Here is a 21,444-nt window from a genome sequence, read left to right on the forward strand (position 1 = left end):
TGGCCAGGCCAGCATTTATTGCCCATCCCTAGTTGCCCTTGATAAGGTGGTGATGAGCTGCCTTCTTGAACCGCTGCAGTCCATGTGGTGCAGGCACGCCAACAGTGCTGTTAGAGAGGGAGTTCCAGGATTTAGGCTCAGTGACAGTGAAGGAACAGCGATATCTTTCCAAGACAGGATGGTGTGTGGCTTGGAGGGGAACTTCCAGGTGGTGATATTCCTATGCATCTACTGCCCTTGTCCTTCTAGCTGGTAGTGATCGTGGGTTTGGAAGGTGCTGTCTAAGGAGACTGAGTAAGTTCCTGCAGTGCATCTTGTAGATAGTGCACATTGCTGCCATTCTGCATCGGTGGTGGAGGGAGTGAATATTTGTGGATGGGCTCATCTGTTTCTTAGAATGTTTGTGGATAGACTCATTTGGCTTAAGTATTTCCTTAGTGAGTCGATAAATCCTAATTTATGATTACCTAATTTATAAATTCAGCCAACAAAATAACAGGTGAAATCTATATTTGTTCTATATTTGTCTAAAAAGCAGGAATTTCACATTAACTGTTGGTGTGGGGCGGCAATGGTCAGTGAAGCAACGAGGGGGGCAGCGAGCAGGGTGGTGATGGTCAGTTTACGTGACAAAAGGGGCGGCGTGCGGGGCAAGCAAAAGGGTGGCCAGTGTTCAACAGACAATGAGCACACAGCAATGATGTCAGCAGCATGGCACATGCCTACGGAAGGAGTGGCTGCTGACTTTCTGTTCCGGGAGCACAGCAGTGACGTCAGTGGCACCAATTTCCTGTTCCAGTGTGGTGACAAGAAACACAGTGTACTGGCTGCATGAATATTTGCTGCTGTTTCTTAGAACGGCACTTGATTTAAGTGCTTTCTTGGTGGGTTTTTCAAATCTTAATGAATGAGAATTTCTGTGTTTCTCCTGGCCTTTTCAATTCAGTAAGCACAATGGTGTTGCAGTGAATGGCAAGCAGGCTAACATGAGGTAGTACCAGGAGCCAGTTAGAGTACACTTAAGCGTCCTTGATAGCATCTTCATGCACATCTATGATCTTAGTGAGGCTGCTGCAGAGCCATGAGGAAGAGCAGTATTCTGCAGCAGATCAGACTAGGGCCACATTTGAATGCAAAGTATTCTTTGCTGTGTGCTTCCCCTATGACATTCCAGTGAGTTCCCGTCCCAGGTTCACCTTGGTTTTTACTTTTGGTTGGTGTTGATGAGATGAGACTATGTGATGGGTAATCTATTTTGTAATAGATCATCTATTTTGGCTCTACAGCTACAGACTTTCAGTGCATGAGTGAATCCTTTACACTGTCAAAATTTGGACTGCTTTACAACCACAATCAACAAATAATTCAATCTATTGCAGAAAATGTGGGCACGGTGGAATATTATTTTCAGTTTAATTTCTTCCTATTATAAATTGCCAAGTTTTACCCTAAAAGCCTCGGACTATATAAAATCTGAGGATCCTTGCTGCATAGCTGGCTACTCAGTCAACTTGTTAACCATTTTCTAATTACCAGATGTTTCCAGGCACTTGACAGAAAAATTACTTGCCTTCACTGGACTGATTGTCTGTTAATGAATTGAGCATACAGATGTATTTATGGTAAGAGTTCACTGTACTTTGGCCTTTCAGGGCAGATCTTCTTTCCTTTAAAACTCTCGAATTATCCATCAGTACCTCTCCATCTGACAAATCACTGTCACTGGAGCTCCACGTGATTTCTGCAGTTTCCTCAGGGCTCCGACTGGCAGTATTTGCTGTACCTAACAAAACATAAAAAAAAATCGAATTACATATTGCGCATTACATATAATGTGCTTAAAAATACAGAAAGTTTAAAGCAAAGGTTTAATTTTTAGATTACAAATAAAATGACATTTAAATTCAAAAGTCAGATGCCAGCAAAGCATTTAAAGAATAAGCTTGCGCTGATAGAACACCTTTCACATCCTATTTCACATTCCAACATTGCTCAGAACCATTAAATTGGTTATGAATTTTAATCACCTTTGTGACACAGTGGCTGATTTGTGCACAGCCAACGTCTCACAAATAGAAGGATAAATGACCAGTTAATCTGGCTCAAAGGGCACAACTGGGCATTAAATATTCCTGAGTACAAGATATTTAGGAGAGACAGAATGCAAGGTATTTAGGAACGACAGCAAAGGAAGAAAAGGCGAGGGGGGGTGGTGGAAATACTGGTTAAAGATGGCATTACAGTACTGGAGAGAGGGGATGTTCCAGAGGGGCAAGGATAGAACCTCTCTGGCTAGAGGTAATGAATGATCCAATAACATTGATTGGTGTAATATATAGACCACCAACTAGTGGAAGGGATTTGGAGACACAAATTTACAAAGAAATTATGGAGATGTGCAACAGTTATAGAGTAATCATAATGGGGGACTTCAATTATACAAATATAGGCTTTGATTGGAATAGAACAAAAGGACAAGAGGGGCGAGAGTTCCTAGAATGTGTTCAAGATAATTTTCTACAGCAGTATGTTTCCAGTCCAATGAGAGGACATGCAATTTCGGACCTGTCATGAAAATATAATAATTTTCATAATATTATTGTGATTTATTATAAAGGTAGGTTAATAGTGGGGTTTGGATAGTTTCTGTGTGCGTGTGGGGGGTTTAATTAAATTGGAGACAGCTGGTCTGGAGGCTTTGAGTCATGAAAAGAAGCAAGGTTTTAAATGCTAAATACATAAACATGGCTAAAGTTTTAGAATGAGGTGCAAGGAAAATTTGCATTTATAGATAAATTAGGTTAGTTTAAATTTCAAAAAGATGGTAGGATGTAACACCTAGCCAGGGGAAGCAAAGCCAAACAGTGTGTTTATTTTTTTTTAGAGGTTACTGATAAAAGTCGTACTATGAGAAGATTTATATTATGAGAAAGGTAAAGTTCCAAAGACATATCGGAAAAATGGAATTAGCATTAAAAAGAGAATGCTATGTGTAAGAGGAGAAGGAATTCTAAGATATAACAGGTGCAAAAAGCCTCCAGCGTCTGTGCATCAAGTTGCTGTCTACAGGAACTGAAGCTGAGAAAACTCACTTTGAATTTTACTGTCCAGGGTATTGTGTTGCTTTGCCTGGGTCTGTTTTAATCTATTTGTTTTACTGTTGCCTTCACGGGGGTGTAACTGGAAGCCAGATCAATTAGGGGTTTTAGGAGCTATTTTAGTAATAATTTGTAGTTCTGTGTATGTGCTTGAAATCTTTTCTTTTATTAATAAATGTTTAATTTAGTTTTCTAAAAATCTCTGAAGTCATGGGAATCTTATTACTTCTGAATTCAGGAAACACATCTCGAAATAAAATACAAATTGCAAAACAGTTGTGACCGCGTGATCAAGTTTCCCTCATGGATTTGTTCCACCTGGAACACATTATCTGCCACACCATAACAGACTTGGTTCTAGGGAATGAGTCGGCCCAAGTGGATCAAGTATCAGTGGGAGAGCCTCTAGGGGACAGTGACCATCGTATCATAAGGTTTAAGTTAATCATGGAAAAGGACAGAAAACAATCCAGACCAGGGGCAATTAATTGGGGGAAAGCCAACTTCAATGGGATGAGAATGCATCTGAGTCGAGTGAATTGGAATCAAATGTTGGCAGAAAAGATAGTGACTGAACAATGGGCCACCTTCAAAGAAAAAGTATTGCAGAAAATGTCAAGGTATATTCCCTTGAAGGGGAAAGGTGGGACAAATAAATCCAGAGTGCCCTGGATGATGAGAGGGGTAGAGGCAAAAATGAAAAGGATGAAGTACACGTACGACAGGTGTCAGGTAGAAACTACAATGGAGAATCAGGCTGAATATAGAAGGACCAGAGCGGAAGTGAAGAAACTAATAAGAAAAGCAAGGAGAGAGCATGGAAAGAGGCTGGCTGCGAACATAAAAGGGAATCCCAAGATCTTCCATAAGCGTGTAAATAATAAAAGGGTGGTACAAGAAAGAGTAGAGCTGATTAGGAACAAAAAAAGGAACTTGCATGTGGAGGCTGGAGAAATAGCAGAGGTGTTGACTGTCTTTACAAAGGAAGAGCTTGCTAGCCAGGCTGAGGTGAGAGAGGAGGTAACAAGTACAGTAGAAAAACTTATAATTGAGAGGAAGGAGGTACTGGGAAGGTTATCTTTACTTAAAATATATAAGATACCAGGACCAGGTGAGATGCATCTAAGGGTACTGAGGGAATTGAATGGAAATTGCAGAGGCACTAGTGATAATCTTCCAGTCTTCCTTAGATACAGGGGAGGTGCCAGAGAACTGCAAATGTTATACTCTTGTTCAAAAAGGGGTGCAAGGATAAAGCTGGCAACTACAGGCCAGTCAGTTTAACCTCAGTGGTCTGGAAACTTCTGGAAAATATAGTATGGGATAAAATCAATTATCACAGACAAGTGCAGGATAATTGATGAATCCATGCTGGCTTTCCTCAAGGGCAAATCATGTTTCGCTAACTTGCTGGAGTTTTTTGAGGAGGTAACAGAGAAGGTTGATAAATGAAATGCTGTTGATGTGGTGTATATGGATTTTTTAAAAGCATCTGATACAGTGCCACACAACAGGCTTGTGAGCAAAATTCCAGGTGATGGAATAAAAGGGAAAGCAGGAACTTGGATAAGAAATTGGCTGAGTGACGGGAAACAGGGAGTAGTGATAAATGGCTGCTTTTCGGATTGGAGGAAGGTTTGTAGTGGAGTTCCTCAGGGGTCAGTGTTGGGACCCTTGCTCTTCTTGATATATATTAATGACCTAGACTACAGTGTGCAGGGCCTGATTTCAAAATTTGCAGACAATATAAAGACTGGAATGTTGCCAACTGTAATGGGGATAGCCCTGAACTTAAAAAGGATAGACATGTTGGTGGGTTGGGCAGGCAAGTGGCAAGTGAAGTTCAATGCAGAAAAGTGTGAGGTGATTCGTTTTGGCAGGAAAGATATGGTGAGACAGTATAAAATAAAGGGAGCGCCTCTAAAGGAGGTGCAGGAATAGAGGGACCTCGGTGTTTACGCATATAGGTCACTGAAGATGGCAGGGCATGTTGAGAGAGCAGTTAAGAAAGCATATAGTATCTTGGGCTTTATTAATAGAGGCATTGAGTACAAAAGTAAGGGGATCATGTTGAACTTGTATAAGACACTAGTTAGGCCTCATCTGGAGTACTGCGCCCAGTTTTGGGCACCATACTTGAGGAAGGATGTGAAGACATTGGAAGACTACACAGGAGATTCACAAGAATGATTCCCGAGATGAAGAAGTGTAGCTATGAGGATAGATTGGAAAGGTTGGGGCTGTTTTCATTGGAGAAAAGGCGGCTGAGAGGAGACTTGATAGAGGTATTCAAGATCCTAAGGGGTATGTACAGGGTAAACAGTGAGAAGCTTCCCACTCAACCGAACATCAAGAACTACAGGGCACAGGTTCAAAATAATTGGCAAAAGGAGTAAGTGTGATGTGAAGAAAAATTGTTTCACCCACAGGATAGTTGGAGTTTGGAACAAATTTCCTGAAACGCAGGTTCAATTGAGGTATTCAAAAAGGGATTGGATTGCTACCTGAAAAGAGAGAATGTGCAAGGTTACGAGGATAAGGCAGGGGAGTGGGGCGAGGTGGAATGCTCTTTCAGAGAGCCAGTGCACACTCTATGGGCCAAATCACCTCCTTCTGCACTGTAAAGATACTGCGATACTGTAATCTGCTTTGAATAGTGTTGATTAATCAAAGGAACTCCCCTCCTCCTCCCCTCTGAATGGTGTCAAGGGATATTTTACATCTACTTGAATGCTGAACGGAACCACAATTGAACATCCCATCCAAAGGCAGCACTTCCAACAATGCAACATTTCCTTGGTGTTAGAATATCAGTCTAGGTTATGTGTTCAAGGGCTGAATCTTCGGCTCGGCGAGCAGGGGTGGGGCCGCTCGCCGAGGCGTAAAATGACACGTGGTGACGTAAGGCGTGCGTCCCGATGTAATTCAGACTTAGTTTGGCGGGCACCCAAGTCGGCTGCGCGCCCACAAAACTGTCAAAGGCCTATTAAAGCCATTTAACTTTCAATTAAAATAATTAACAGAGCTGCCCGTCCAACCTTGCCCAGTGCGCGTCACGCTGGGCGGACCTTAATTGGCCCACCCACGTAAAACGGCAGTGCGGACCCGATCGGGGGCACTGATTGGGTCCGCGTCCGCCTGCACCCGCTCCCACTCCACCTGCTCGACAGGCAGAAAATTCTGCCCCAAGTCCCAGAGTGATGCTTAGTCCAGCAACCTATGAGGTGAAAAGCTAAGATTAAGATGCCTGGGATGAGGCTTATGTTATATTATATACAATTCTAAAATTACCAAAGTGATGCAGGAGAGGTTAAATTTTGTGGGACAATGGCATCAGTATCAAAACAACCTACTCCAGAAAATGAACTTGAACTTATTTGAACTGGTGCCATTGTCCTAGCAGCAAGAACTGTAAACTGAACTAGTAAACTCAAGAAGGACAAGTTGAAAAGGTTTACCTTAAGAGCATCCATGTGAGGAGATAAGCAGTAAAGTGAAGGAACAAAAGTTTAAAAAGAACTTGAATTTATTTAGCACCTTTAACATAATAGAACATCTTAAGGTGCTCCACAGGAGGTTATCAAGCAGAATTTGACACCAAGGCAGGCAGATGACCAAAAGCTAGGTCAAAGAGGCAGATTTTAAGGAGAGTCTCAAAGGAGGGAAGAGAGCCAGATAGGTTTAGGGGGAGAATTCAGAAGCTTATGGTCTTGATAGCTGAAAATGCCACCCCCCTATGGTGGAGCGATTAAAATCAGGGATGGTCAAGAGGCCAGAATTAAAACAGTGCAGATATCTCAGGAGGTTGCATGGCTGGAAGAGATTATAGAGGTATGAAGGGGCAAGGACATAGAGGGATTTGAAAATCAGGATGGGAATTTTAAAATTGAGACATGGCTTATCTGGAAACCAATATAGGTCAGCAAGCAAAAGGTGTTGGGTGAACAGGGCTTGGTGCGATTTAGAACATGGCAGCAAAGATTTGAATGCACTCAAGTTTACAGACAGTACAATGTGAGAGGCTGGCCAAGAGTGCATTGAATTGGTCAAGTCTAGAGATCACAAAGGCATAGATGAGCTGAGGCAGGGGCAGAGTCAAATGACGTTACATAGATGGAAATGTGATTGGAGCTGATCTCAGAGTCAAATATGGCACAAAGTTTGTGAACAGTCTGGTTCAGCCTCAGCACTTGCCAAGAGTCGGTGGCTAGGGAATGGGTATCAAAGATAAAGCAAAACGCTCAATGGAGGGTATGGAGATTATGCCTTTGGGCAAAGAGGAGACAGTCTAAGAAGGAAATAACAAGAGGCAAGGAATTTTAAAATAGAGGATAATAGAGTTATAATCATTTTTTTTCATTCATTCACGGGATATGGGCTTCGCTGGCTGGGCCAGTATTTATTGCCCATCCCTAGTTGTCCTCGAGAAGGTGGTGGTGAGCTACCTTCTTGAGCTGCTGCAGTCCATGTGGTATAGGCACACCCATAGTGCTGTTAGGAAGGGAATTCCAGGATTTTGACCCAGTGGCAGGCCAATATAATAGTTTGCCTAATTATACAATGCTTAGAATTAAGTCAACTATTACTCAAGTAGAAGATTGCTCCAGTAAGACCCATTTTTATAATCATGGAGCAGTTATGAATTTACTTGTCATTTTGACAAGAGAGAAATGTTGTGCCCCAAAACAAAGTGAGTATAACAGAGATTGGTGACTGACATCTCAATCAAATCCTGATACTCAATTGAGATCATTATTTTTGGAAATGTTTTACAATTGTTAAATTCAAGCATTTTCCAAACAACCTTTTTTTTAAATATTTATTCTTTCATGGGATGTGGCAAGTGCTGGTCTTGTTGCCCATCCCTAATTGCCCTTAAATTGAATGGCTTGCTAGGCCATTTCAGAGGGCATTTAAGAGTCACCCACATTGCTATGGATCTAGAGTCACATTTTGGCCAGACCAGCTAAGGACAGACTTCCTTCCCTAACGGACATATAGTGAGCCAGATAGGTTTTTACAACAATCAATGATAGTTTCATGGTCACCATCACTGAGATTAGCTTTCAATTCTACATTTTATTAATTGAATTTAAATTCCACCAGCTGTCGTGGTGAGAATTGAACCAGTGTCCCCTGTTCATTATCCTGGGTTTCTTGAATGCTAGCCCAATGGCATTACCACTATGCCACTGTCTCCCCCTTTCACATTTCCAACAGGGATCCAGCAATCATTGTAATATTTTCCAACATACATATATCATTTGTTTTCATTTGGAATAAAGTGAATCCCCTTATACATGCATACTTAAAAATAATGACAACTAAAGTTTAACAAATTTATGAGAATTCGCAGAGGATGTAACAAGCAAGGAGGATAAACGGGAACCAGTAGATGCAGTGTATTTGGATTTCCTAAAGACATTCAATAAGGTGCCACATAAAAGATTACTGCTCAAGAATCCATGTTGTTTGGGGTAATATATTAGTGTTACGACTGGGATGGGAGGAATACACAGTTTAACTAGCCCCACTACTCCACAGGTCACACCATTAGTTTAAAAGTTTGATTCACTCACCGAAATGGCCAATTATTTATCTTCACTACTGTTACCCGGAGTAAAAGAAACTTTAACCAGGCTTCTTTCAATAAACAACAAACCTACTGGGTTTATTATAAAACCAATTTCGTCAAATAGAAAGGCAAAGCTCATTAACATACAGTACGAAATATGAAATATACCAGTCACTCTAGCGAGATGCCCTCAGTCACAAACACATATACCAAAAAAAATAAAATAAAAATACAGGAATTCTGCCAAAGGTTACAAGTTAGTAGTTCAAGGGAAATGGAAAGGCGATGTCCCTTGAAATGGCGTTCGGGTTGATCTGTGAAACAATCGATGACTCTTGCACTGCTTTTCAGACAGACTCGAGGAACATCTGCAGGTACTCAATTCCAGCACATAGAGCAACTTAGAAACAACTTTTCTTCACTTCCAGCTGTGGACTGGCTCTGGACCGCAAAAAGGCTGCTGTCTTCCTTCATAAGCAGTTGTTCCTTCTCTTCTCAAAGCAAAATCAAAACCAACTTTTAAACACCATTCCAGGCGTTGTTTTTTCCAGAGCCATAAGCTACCACGTGACCCCTTTTGTACAAGGTTCACCAGGGTCAAGAGCTTTCCAGCTTCTTTACAACTGCTTAAATACCTTTTTCTTGTAAATGGATATCTCTTCCAAGAAAAGCAGAGTTCTTGCATTAACCCTTTAAGGAACAGTGTCTTTTAAAACACAAATTCTTCCAGAATGTTCTTAGTCCTTGAAGATGAACCATTTTCTGTGATTAACGTGTTCATCACACTTCCCGCCTTGGAGAAATGAAATGCTATATTTATATGCATTTCATTACAAAGTGTAATAAAACATAAACAAAAATACTAAAACACACCCACACACTCATTAATTCACTTTTTATACAAAGCTAATACAGTTATTCCCTGTATCACTTCAGCCTTCAGCAAATTTAAAGCCAAGTTAAATTCTAGACGAAGCATCAGCAATTACATTGTTTTCCCTGCAATGTGGGCAATCTTTATGTGATAAGGCTGTAATAATAAATTCCATCGAAATAAGCTGTCATTCTGGTTTTTAAATTTGTCCACAAAGGTTAAGAAGTTATGATCAGTATATACCAGTGTCTCCCTATATCCATGGCAAACATAGACGTCAAAATGTTTAAGAGCAATTAGCAAGCCCAGGGTTTCCTTTTCCACTGTAGAGTATCTTTCTTTGGTGTCAAATCAGCTTTCTGGTAAAGTATCCCACTGGCCTTTCTATGCCCAATTCAACTTTTTGTAACAGGACTGCACCTACCCCAGGTCACTAGCAACAATTGCTACTTTGAAAGGTTTAGTGAAATTTGTAGCAGTCAACATTGGTTCATTGATCAACATTGCTTTTAGCCTTTCAAAAGATCCTGATACTCTCCTGTCCACACTACCTTGGCTTTCTTTTGTAGTAAGTCCATCAGCAGAGCAGCTATGGTTCTGAAACTTGGTACAAATTTGCGGCAAAACCTACATATCCCCAAAAACTTCGTGATCTCGCACTTAGTTTACGGGCAGGGAACTTCACCAATGCCTTTACTTTTGCTGTTCTTGGCAACACTTGTCCTTGCCCTACATTATGTCCTAGATAAGTTACTCGCATTTTTGCGAATTCACTTTTGGCAAGGTTTATTACCAAGTCAGCTGACTGTAGTTTTTTAAACCGGGCTTCTAGCTGTTTCAGGTGATGTTTCCAAATGTCACTATATATCAGTACATCATCAAGGTAAACCAAGCAGTTCAGAAAATTGGCTACCACTTGGTTCAATAGCCTCTGAAAAGTTGCTGGGGCGTTTTTTAGCCTGCAAGGCATCACTCGGCATTGGAAAATACCATGTGGTGTGACAAAGGCTGATATTCCTATAGCTCAAGGTGTTAAAGGAACCTGTCAATATCCCTTTAACAGATCTATTTTGGTAAGAAACATGGCACTGCTAACTCTGTCAATACAGTTTTACAAGCGAGGAATTGGGTTGGAATCTGCTTTTGTTACTGCATTGACCTTTCTGTGGTCTATACAGAATCTGGTTGTACCATCTGGTTTAGGCACTAACAGAACAGGTGAACTCCAGCTACTTTGGCTGGGTTCAATGAGGTGATTTTCCAACATGTACTGGATCTCTTTCACCTGAGCCTGTTTCTCTGGTCTTAAGCAATAAGGATGCTGTTCTATAGGAGAGGATTCTCCTACATCCACATCATGTATGGCTAAGGTTGTACATCCTGGTTTATCCCTACAGATTTTTTAAAATTCTGTAAGTAACCTCACTAGATCCTCTCGTTGTCCTGCCTCTAAGTATGAAAGTATGGTGTCTAACTGTCCTAATATTTCAGTGTTAACTAACAGAGGGTAGGAGTGTAAGTCAACATATTATTTACCTTTTTAATGTATAATCACCTTTTTAACTATGTAACTGTTTCTTTATTTCTTTTACATTAATCAATGTAGACCAGTTGTGGTGTAACTCTGTGCGTGGAGTCTGTCTCATGGTGGTAACATGGAACATCAAGGTATAAGACGGACCCAAACCAAAGAAGATATGTAAAAAGCTCTACTAAACTGCGCTGTGGGCTCAAAACACAAAGCATGATGGTTAATTTAGTCAACTGAAAGCCTTGCTGGAATCAGCAAGCTCTGCAAAATGACAAAACTATAGGACAGCTCGTACCAGGGAAGATAAACAGACTGAGCTTTGTTAAGGAGCAATAAATATGCTGCCTTCTCCCAGCTCTGGAGATTGATAACGGTGTTGGAGATAACAAAGCAGAGACAAGCTGGCTATGGTACCTCAAAGTCTGACCTTCAAAGGGGGCCTTGTCAGGGAACATCTGGAAAAAGCATGGAGATGAACAGTGACGTAATTAAAAACCAATTAAATAGGCTAAAAGCAGGCTTTACTTTACATGGCACAGCGCCATAGCAAGAACCATCTCTGCTGCAGTGGTTAGGGCAATTTGGTCAGTTGCTCAGAAGACGTGCATGGAGGATTCATCATTTGAGTTGACCACCAAGACAGACTCCGGCTCACAAGGAAGCTGTTGATATCCAAGACAAGACAAGATAGGTACAGGGTCTTAAAGGAGATTCAATTTGTGAAGTGTCTAAATCTCCTCTGGCTCACTTTCACTGTCTCTTTCTGCTTACTCTGCCTGGCTGTGCTAACTACCTGACATATCCTTCTCCCTATAATGACATTGTTTCAACATATCAATTTTTTTTTATTCGTTCATGGGATGATGGCCTCGCTGGCTAATTTCAGGGGGCATTTAAGAGTCAACCACATTGCTGTGGGTCTGGATGGCAGATTTCCTTCTCTAAAGGACATTAGTGAATCAGATGGTTGTCATGAGGCTTTTAATTCCAGATTTTTTACTGAATTCAAATTCCACCATCTGCCATGGTGAGATTCGAACCCAGGTCCCCAGAGCATTACCCTGGGTCTCTGGATTACTGGTCTGGTCACAATATCACTACACCACTGCCTCCCGAGATGATACAGCTGATTCTTTTTCCTACGATCTGGGGTGTCTATCAAATAATTTACTTTACTAACCCTCTTAATTACCTTGTATGGACCACTGAACCGTGCTTTCAGGGATTCCCCCTATAAAGACAATCACACTAACACTTCATCCCTGGTTGTAGTGTTTGAGTCATAGTTTGCTTATTTGCCATTCCTTCATCTTTGTTTGAGAAACTTTTAGACGTTCTTGAGCCACTTTGCAGGCTCCCGTGAGCCGTCCTTGGAACATGGATACATAATCTAACATAGAGGATTCATCCCTCTGTACTAAAAACTTTGATTAATTTCAGAGGACCTGCTACGTCATGTCCGTAAATTAATTCAAAAGGGTAAAACCAGTAGATTCATTTGGTGAATCTCGGGTAACAAATAAAAGAAAATCCAGTCCTTTGTTCCAATCATTGGGATGTTCATAACAATATGCTTTAATCATTGTTTTGAGAATTTGATAGCACCTCTCTAAAGCTCCCTGTATCTGTGGATGATATTGTGTGGACATTAACTGCTTTATACCCAAACTACTCATTACGTACTCCAATAAGTCCCATGTTTTGAAAGCTTTTAGACATAAGAACGGAACCTTGATCCAACTGTATCACTACCAGTAGCCCATAACAAGTAAAAAATTGGGTTAACTTCTCTACCACTACTTTTGCTATAATGGTCCTTAAAAGATGGCCTCTGGAAATCGAGTTGTCATATCCATAATACTTAGGATATACTGGTGTCCTGGTTTCATTTTTGGTAACTCCATTTACAGGTAACTTCTGAACAATCCCTGTCACTGTTTCAGGCATTAGGTCGCACTCCAAGTACACCTGGTACAAAGGTACGGGTATATAATCCCCACCAATACCATTTATTAAAACTTTGGCTTTAAAGCACTTTCTGATGGAAAAGTTATGCCTTTCCCCAGCAAAAATGCTTGAGTGGCTCCTGTATTTCTTAATATGATTATAGGTTTCGCTGTCCCATTTGAGGGATAAGGGGTCACTTTACCTCTCAACAAAAAATCTTTATAACTCTCATGTATCTCATTCACCTCCTCTGAACTCACAGCAGTGTTCATACTCATTTTCACAGCTGCAGTTAGCACTACAACTTAATCTGTTGTATTTTCAGTCAGGGTTCCTTTTCATGAATCACCCATATGTACCCCATTAAGTCCTATGGATTTCCCACGCAACTTCCAGCAATCTGCGCGAATGTGTCCCACCTTGTTACAATGAAAACACTTAGGCCTTCGAATATCATTTCCACCCTCAACACCTTCCTTTCTGGTCTGAGGAGGAGTTCCTGGCAAATTTCCAGCTGTTCCTTCTCTTCTCTGGCTACTTGCCTTCCTTTCACTTTCCCACCTTCTATCCTTCTTGGGTTTGTGGGGGTGAATTATTTCTCTAAGAGCTTCAATTGTTGGGTAACAATAGCAAAGGTATTGGCCATTTTGGTGAGTGAATCAAACTTTTAAACTAATGGTACGACCTGCGGAATAGTAGGACGAGTCAAACAACGCACTCTTCCCATCCCGGTCATTAGATAGGTTGGGGGCTCTTGTGGGATTGAAACGAGGACAACAGTTGATTGGACACGGAATAATGATTGGTAAAAATGGATAAAAGGACGGAGACCAGGTTTCTTATACATTAGTAAACCAAAATGGCTTTAGAAGTTGCTAAGGCTTTTCTACAGATGGAAGACTTAACCCTGACTGGTTTATAAAAAGTAACCAAAACTACACAAATGAGATTAGCGGCTAAGTTTAGTTGGAATTAACTATAGGGACAAGCAAAGTGGACATAGTTGAGGTAATAGCGCAGCATTAGAAATTGGAAGGGATACAAGAGAGACCATGTTCTCCAGGGGATGAGTCAATGGAGTTAGCTAGGATTCAGTTGCAAATGAAGCAGCTTGAACATGGAAAGAAACTGAAAAAAACTTGAATTGGAGGCAAAAGAAAAAGAAACAGAAAGAGAGATGCGTAAAGTTGAAAAGGAGAAAGAATTGGAAATGCAGAAACTTGGCCTCCATGAGAGAAGTTAGCAAAAGAGGAAAGGGAGAACGACAAAGATGAAGAGGCAAAGGAGAGAGATAAGGAATGTGAAAGAGAATACCAGCTTCAAAGGCTCGAATTTAAAAAAGCGGTCTCAGATGCTGAGTAAGGTTCTGGTGATGAGAAAACCACCTCCAACCCAAAGCCTAGTGGGGAGATGTTTAAATTTGCACAAGCCCTCCCAAAGTTTGAAGACAGGGATGCAGAGGCATTCTTTATTTTGTTTGAGAAGGTAGCTAAGCAAATGGAATGGCCAAGAGAGATTTGGACATTGCTCCTACAGGTTAGTAGGTAGAGCTCATGAGGTTTATGCATCACTTTCAGAAGAGGTTTCTGATTATGATGCAATAAAGAAGGCTATTCTTAGCGCATATGAGTTGGTCCCTGAGGCATACAGGCAAAAATTTGGAAATGTGAGGAAAAGCCTGGACAAATTTATACTGAATTTGAGAGGGTGAGGCAAAGTAATTTTGACTGTTGGATACACTGTTGATATACATCTGGAGACTGTAACCAGGCTTCTTTCAATAAACAACAAATTCATTAGTTTATTATAAAAGCAGTCTCGTCAAATAGAATGGCAAAGCTTGTTAACATGCAATACGAAGTATGAAAGTATACCAATTACTCTTTCAACACGCACATACCAAAGAAATAATAAAATAAAAAGAGGAATTCTGCCAAAGGTTAAAAGTCAATGGTTCAAGGGTAAAGGGAAGGTGATGGACTCCCTGAAATGGGATCTGGGTTATGCGGCTGGTCTCTGAGCATTGATCTGCGAAACAATTGATGCCTCTTGCACTGCTTTTCAGGCAGACTTGAGGAACACCTGCAGGTACTCAATTCCAGCACACAGAGCAACTTAGAAAAAATTTATATTCACTTCCGGCTGTGGCTCCGGACTAAAAAAAGACTGCTGTCTTCCTTCACAAGCAGTTGGTCCTTCTTTTTCTCAAAGCAAAACCAAAGCCAACTTTTAAACATAATTCTAGGAATTTTTTTTCCCTAAAGCCATAAATTACCATGTGACCCTTTTGTACACAGTCCACCAGGGTCAAGAGGTTTCCAGTTTCTTTCAACTGCTTAATTACCTTTTCTCGTAAAGGGATGTCTCTTCCAAGAAAGGCAATCGGAGTTCTTGCATTAACCCTTTGAGGACCAGTGTCTTTTAAAACACAAAATCTTCCAAAATGCTTTCAGTCTTTAATCACAGAAAATGATTCATCTTCAAAGTGTTCATCACAATTAGCATGGGTAGAGGATTGGCTAATTAACAGAAACCAGAGTTGTGGGATAAAAGGGTAATTTTCAGGTTGGCAAACTGTAACTACTGGGTGCCATAGGAACCTGTAAGGATTTCAACTATTTACAATCTATACTAATGACTTGTATGAAGAGTAATATGTTATATTCTTATAATTCCTAAATCATATTGGGATAATTTATGTTCATGCGTATATATACATAAATATCCAAAATGTCAAATCACTCACTACTGCACTCCAGTGTTTATCACATCAATAATCTATCAGTCCGCAGCACATGGTGTGATCTAAGAAATACATTTGATGAAGCTCCAATACTTGAATCTAAAAGTGTGATTATTTCAAACTTTTGGGAACCACAAGGCACAACATGCTGGCAGCAGATATCTGTTTGCATCAAGCAGTAAAGCCCAGCACAATAATAAGTCAAAGGAAACTAGTTGTTTTGAAATAAAAACATATTATCCTGAAATGCTCTCCTCCAGTTTTGGAATTGAAGATTATGTTATGAAGCCATCACATTCAATGAGATTATCACAATTTTCCTGTCTATTGACTTCAATGGCTAGAAAAGCAGGAATGCCACAGATCAGGCAAGCAGGGCTCAAGCACCCATATCTCCGGTCAGTGCTCCCATCAAGTGAATGCCATGTTGGGAATTAAATTTTATCATCTCAGATCTTCATTATTCAGTGTAGCTTATTTAAAATACTACTTTGCTCTATCCTATAGGTATGGACAATCATGCAGTGAGGTAGAAGGTCTTGCATCAAAACTTAGCTGCTGTAGAAAACGAAAGGTAACTACCCAAGAAATGGCATATTCGAGCATGGACAGCTCGCTTTCAGTCAGACACTGTACATTTGATTTATGAACATGTTGATACACATCTGGCACACTTGCTAAGAAATGAACTATGAAAAATAAGGCCTGCTGGTATAGTAGGGATTGTGAAGCTCAATTACACTGAGCCATTGCTCCAAATTTACCTTGAAGATATGCAGCTGATTAAATCAGTAATTTCACGATTGCACAAGATTGCACTTTACATCGAGTCCTGAAATGATTTGGACAGCAATGCACACCACAAACAAGCCCAAGCTAACAAGACACAACCACCCCCATTGTAAATATTCTTCCAGCTCATATTTTATGCTGTGGGTATTGTAACATGCTTTTGTTCTTAATAAATAGCTGTCTGAACAGATAGGTAGGGAGAAACTGTTCTCACTCGTGAAAGTATCGAGAACGAGAGGGCAGATTTAAAATAATTCACAAAAGAAGCAAAAGCGATATGAGAAAAAGAATTTCACACAGCAAGTGGTTAAGATATGGAGTGCATTGCCTGAGAATGCAGTGGAGGCAGGTTCAAGCGAAGCATTCATAATGGAATTAGGCTGTCATCTGAAAAGAAAGAACCTGCAGGGTTATGGGGAGAAGGTGGGAGAATGGCACTAAGTACCATCTACAAGATGCACTGCAGAAGCTCACCAAGGCTCCTTCGGCAGCACCTTCCAAAACCCACAACTGCTACCACCTAGAAGGACAACGGCAGCAGATATATGAGAACACCACCATTTGGATGTTCCCCTCCAAGCCACTTACCATCCTGACTTGGAAATATACTACCGTTCCTTCACTGTTACTGGGTCAAAATCCTGGAACTCCCTCCCTAACAGCACTGTGGGTGTACCTACACCACAGGGGCTGCAGCAGTTCAAGAAGGCACCACCTTCTCAAGGATAATTAGGGATGGACAATAAACGCTGGCCTAACCAGCGACGCCCACATCTCATCAATGAATAAAAAAGAACTGCTCACTCAGAGAGCCAGTGCTGACATGTTGGGCTGAATGGCCTCCTTCTGCACTGTAACAATTCTGAGAGTAAAACCCAAACATTATAAATTAAATAAATGCTGAATTAGATTGAGAAAAGTCAATCTGAATTATTGCCAGAGAGTGCGAAAAATGGCTGAATCGTGCAAAAACAAAATGACTGCTGCAACAATGAACACAGCTCCAGTTTGGGATGAATTGGGAGGCTGATGTCATAGAGGAATTTGAAAAGTTTAAACAAAAGTCTAAATTGACATTTAGTAGCTTTCTAAAAGACATCAGTGAAGAGGAAAGGGTCAGCTACATCCTTTTGTGGGCAGGAGAGAAAAGTTCAGATTTATTTAATAGCTGGGAGCTGAGTAAGAACGGCAGTTAAAAACACAAATAAAATTTTTAAGAAATTCAGCGCACATCTCCAGCCAAAGTCAAACCATCGGATCCAGCAATGTGAATTTCAAAGCCTGGGGCAGGAACCTAGTGAACCTGCTGACAAGTTCCTACAAAATTTGACAAATGAAGCCAGCAAGTGTAAATTCAAAGAAATGAATGAAAGGCTGGCAGATCAGCTCATCTGGGGCTCTGCACACCCTGATGTGCAAAAAGCTCTGACTGGATAGAATAAGCTCACAATATTGCAGGCTATAGACAGTGCCAGAGCACATGAAACCACAGGTAGACAGATGAAGATGCTGACTACCCGAATGCTGGCCTTCAGTTAAGTCAAGAGAAAGGCAACAGGGTTGGTGCAGTGAAACAACAACAAAAGAATGCACTCCAGAGAGAAATATGGACAAGAGCTGTGGACGGCCATATGAATTCACAGGCAGAAGGAAATGGCCTCCATAAGGATCAAACTGCAGAGCTTGCAGAAAGCCCAATCACTGGGAAAAGACGTAAAGAGCAAAGAAAGAAGATGGCAAAGGAGTTAACAAAGGCAGAGCAACTGGGCGAATGAGAAGGAGAAGAAACCAAAATATCTATACCCTGAAAGATGGCGATGAGCTTGAGAATACAATGGACACAGGAACCATATAACTGCATGAAATAGCTGGATGTGACAGTTCCCGAAGAAAAGAAATTCACGCCACTGTTCGGATCAGGAAATGGGTGAGAAATAAGCCCACAAACATAAATCTGAAGCTTGATACCAGAGTACAGAGTAGCATCATCCTGCTCAAAGTATATCATAATATCTTTCCTGAAAATTTGAAAGAAAATGGATAACCAAAGAAAGATGCTTTGAAACCGAGCAACGTCATGCTGATGGCACATGGTGGAACTGAAATTGGACTGCTAGGAATGACACAAACCAGTCAGATACACAAAAAAAAAACTGCATGTTACATTTTACAATATTACTAAATTACATTTTATTGCATTTTATGGTGAGAGAGTGAGACAGAAACAGCGGGCTCATTTACAGCGAGGGAATGAGAGAAACAGCAGGGCTATTTACAGCAAAAGAGTGTGAGAGAAACAGCATGGTTATTTACAGTGAGAGAGTGATAGAGAAACAGCATGGTCATTTACAACGAGAGAGTGTGAGAGAAACAGCATGATCATTTATAGGGGCAGAGTGTGAGAGAAACAGTGGGGCCATTTACAGGGTGAGGGTGTGAGAGAAACAGCGGGGCCATTTACAGGGTGAGAGTAACAATGTGGTCATTTACAGAGGAGTGGGGCCTTTAACAGTGAGAGAGTGAGAGAAGAGTGTGAGAGGGAAAAGTGCATGGAGAGCAGCTGATTGGCGAGTAAGATTGGTGAGTATTTCTAGTCTTTAAAGTAAAGTAAGGTCTTTAGTTTGTGTTTAGGTCTTTAGTCTTTGTTTCTCTTTTTAAAGATAACTTGTTAAATATAAGATCAATACTGGTGTGTATAAAAATAATTATAATAAAGTGTAAAGAGTGGGGATACTAGAGTAATTAATTAATAAATGGAATAAAATACGATAGCGATTGCAAGAAGGGTGATGTGTTGCTGCTGAAGCATGTGGGAGCTGCTGGACACCAAGGTGATCCGGAGCAAACATAACTGTACCAAGTGTTTGCAGCGCAAGGAACTTCGGATCCAAGTTAAGGAGCTGGAGTCTGAGCTGCAGACATAGCGCCACATCAAGGAGGGGGAAAGTTACCTCGACACTTTGCTCCAGGAGGCAGTCACACCCCTCAGGTTAGGTAATTCAAATTTGGTCTGTGATCAAGGACAGGAAGGTGTGATTGCAGGTGAAGCAGGTTTGGGGACCCAGGGGGTAGGGTTCGAGGAGCCTCAGCCCCTGCAACTGTCCAACAGTTACAAGCTTCTTGCAAGCTGTGTTGATGAGAACAGGGACTGCAGGGAGGATGAGTGAACTGGCCATGGCACCGTGGTACAGGGAGCCATTCAAGAGGGGGAAGGAAATGGGAACGTAGTCGTGGTAGGGGACAGTATAATTAGGGGGATAGATACTGTTCTCTGCAGCCGTGAGTCCCGAAGGCTGTTGCCTGCCTGGTGCCAGGATTAAGGACATCTCCTCAGGGCTGGAGAGGAACTTGGAGTGGGAGGGGAGGGATCCAGTTGTCATCGTCCATGTTGGTACCAATGTCATTGTTAGGACTAGAAAGGAGGCTCTGCTGAAAGAATTTGAACAGTTAGGAGCTAAATTAAAAAGCAGAACCGCCAAGGTAATAATCTCGGGATTGCTACCTGAGCCATGGGCAAACTGGCATAGGGTAAATAAAGTGCAGGCGTTAAATGCGTGGCTCAAAGATTGGTGTGAGAGGAATAGGTTTCAGTTCATGGGGCACTGGCACCAGTACTGGGGTAGAGGGGAGCTGTTCCAGTGGGTGGGCTTCACTTGAACCGTGCTGGGACCAGTGTCCTGGTGAGCCGAATAACTTGGGTTGTAGAGAGGGCTTTAAACTAAATAGGGGGAGGAGGGGTGGGTTCTGGAAAGGGGATACGTAGGCTTACAAAGCAAAAGGACATGCCAGCCTTGCAGGGCAAGAATTTAGCTAATGAAACCCAGAGTGTGACAGGAAGTGACAGAGTGTACAAACAAAAAAAAGCTGTAAATAGGGTCGAAAGGGGGAAAAATGGTAAAAAGGCAAAATTAATGGTTCTTTACTTAAATGCATGTAGTATTCGGAGCAAAATAAATGAACTTACTGCACAAAGAGAGGTTAATGGGTCTTTTTTTATTCTTCCATGGGATGTGGGCGTCGCTGGCTAGGCCAGCATTTATTTCCCATCCGTAATTGCCCTTGTTCAGAGGCCGTTTTTAAAGAGTCAACCACATTGCTGTGGGTCTGGAGTCATATGTAGGCCAGACCAGGTAAGGACGACAGATTTCCTTATCTAAAGGACATTCGTGAACCAGATGTGTTTTTATGACAATCATGGTCATCATTAGGCTTTTAATTCCAGATACGTATTGAATTCAAATTCCGCCATTTGCCATGGTGAGATTCGAACCCTGGTCTCCAGAGCATTACACTGTGTCTCTGGATTACCAGTCATGACAATAACACTATGCCACTGCGTGCCCCAAAGGTATGATCTTATAGCCATTACAGAGACGTGGTTACAAGGAGATCAAAGCTGAGAGCTAAATATTCAGCGGTATATGACTTTTTGAAAGGACAGGCAGGAAGGAAAGGGTGGTGGGGTAGCTTTGTTAGTACAAGATGGAATAAGTACGATAGCAGAAAAGGATCTTGGATGGGAAGATGTAGAATCCATATGGGTGGAGATAAGAAATAACAAGGGAAAGACGACACTAGTGGGAGTAGTCTATAGGCCCCCTGACAGTAGCTATACTGTAGGACAGAGAATAAATCAGGAGATAATGAGGGCATGTAAAAAAGGCAGTACATTAATCATGGGTGACTTTAATCTTCATGTAGATTGGGAAAATCAAATTGGCAGAGGTAGCCACGAGCAAGAATTCATACAGTGTATTTGGGACAGTTTCTTAGAACAATATGTTGTGAATCCAACCACGGATCAGGCTATTTTGGATCTGGTAATGTGTAATGAGGCAGGTTTAATGAATGATCTCAGAGTCAAGGATCCCCTAGGAAACATTG

At 41.3% G+C, this 21,444-nt stretch overlaps 1 protein-coding gene across 2 annotated transcripts in view; it reads right to left on the reverse strand.

The window, feature by feature from the left end:
• spidr (scaffold protein involved in DNA repair) overlaps positions 1-21,444 on the reverse strand; it is a 341,449-nt gene that overhangs the window by 292,917 nt on the left and 27,088 nt on the right. For both annotated transcript variants that reach the window (XM_078540540.1, XM_078540539.1), the window contains exon 4: positions 1,571-1,783. In XM_078540540.1, coding sequence (XP_078396666.1) covers positions 1,571-1,783 — 213 coding nt within the window. The remainder of the gene's footprint in view (positions 1-1,570; positions 1,784-21,444) is intronic.

Source organism: Cetorhinus maximus, chromosome 4 (genome assembly GCF_964194155.1).
Source record: "Cetorhinus maximus chromosome 4, sCetMax3.hap1.1, whole genome shotgun sequence".
NCBI classification, from domain to species: Eukaryota; Metazoa; Chordata; class Chondrichthyes; order Lamniformes; family Cetorhinidae; genus Cetorhinus; species Cetorhinus maximus.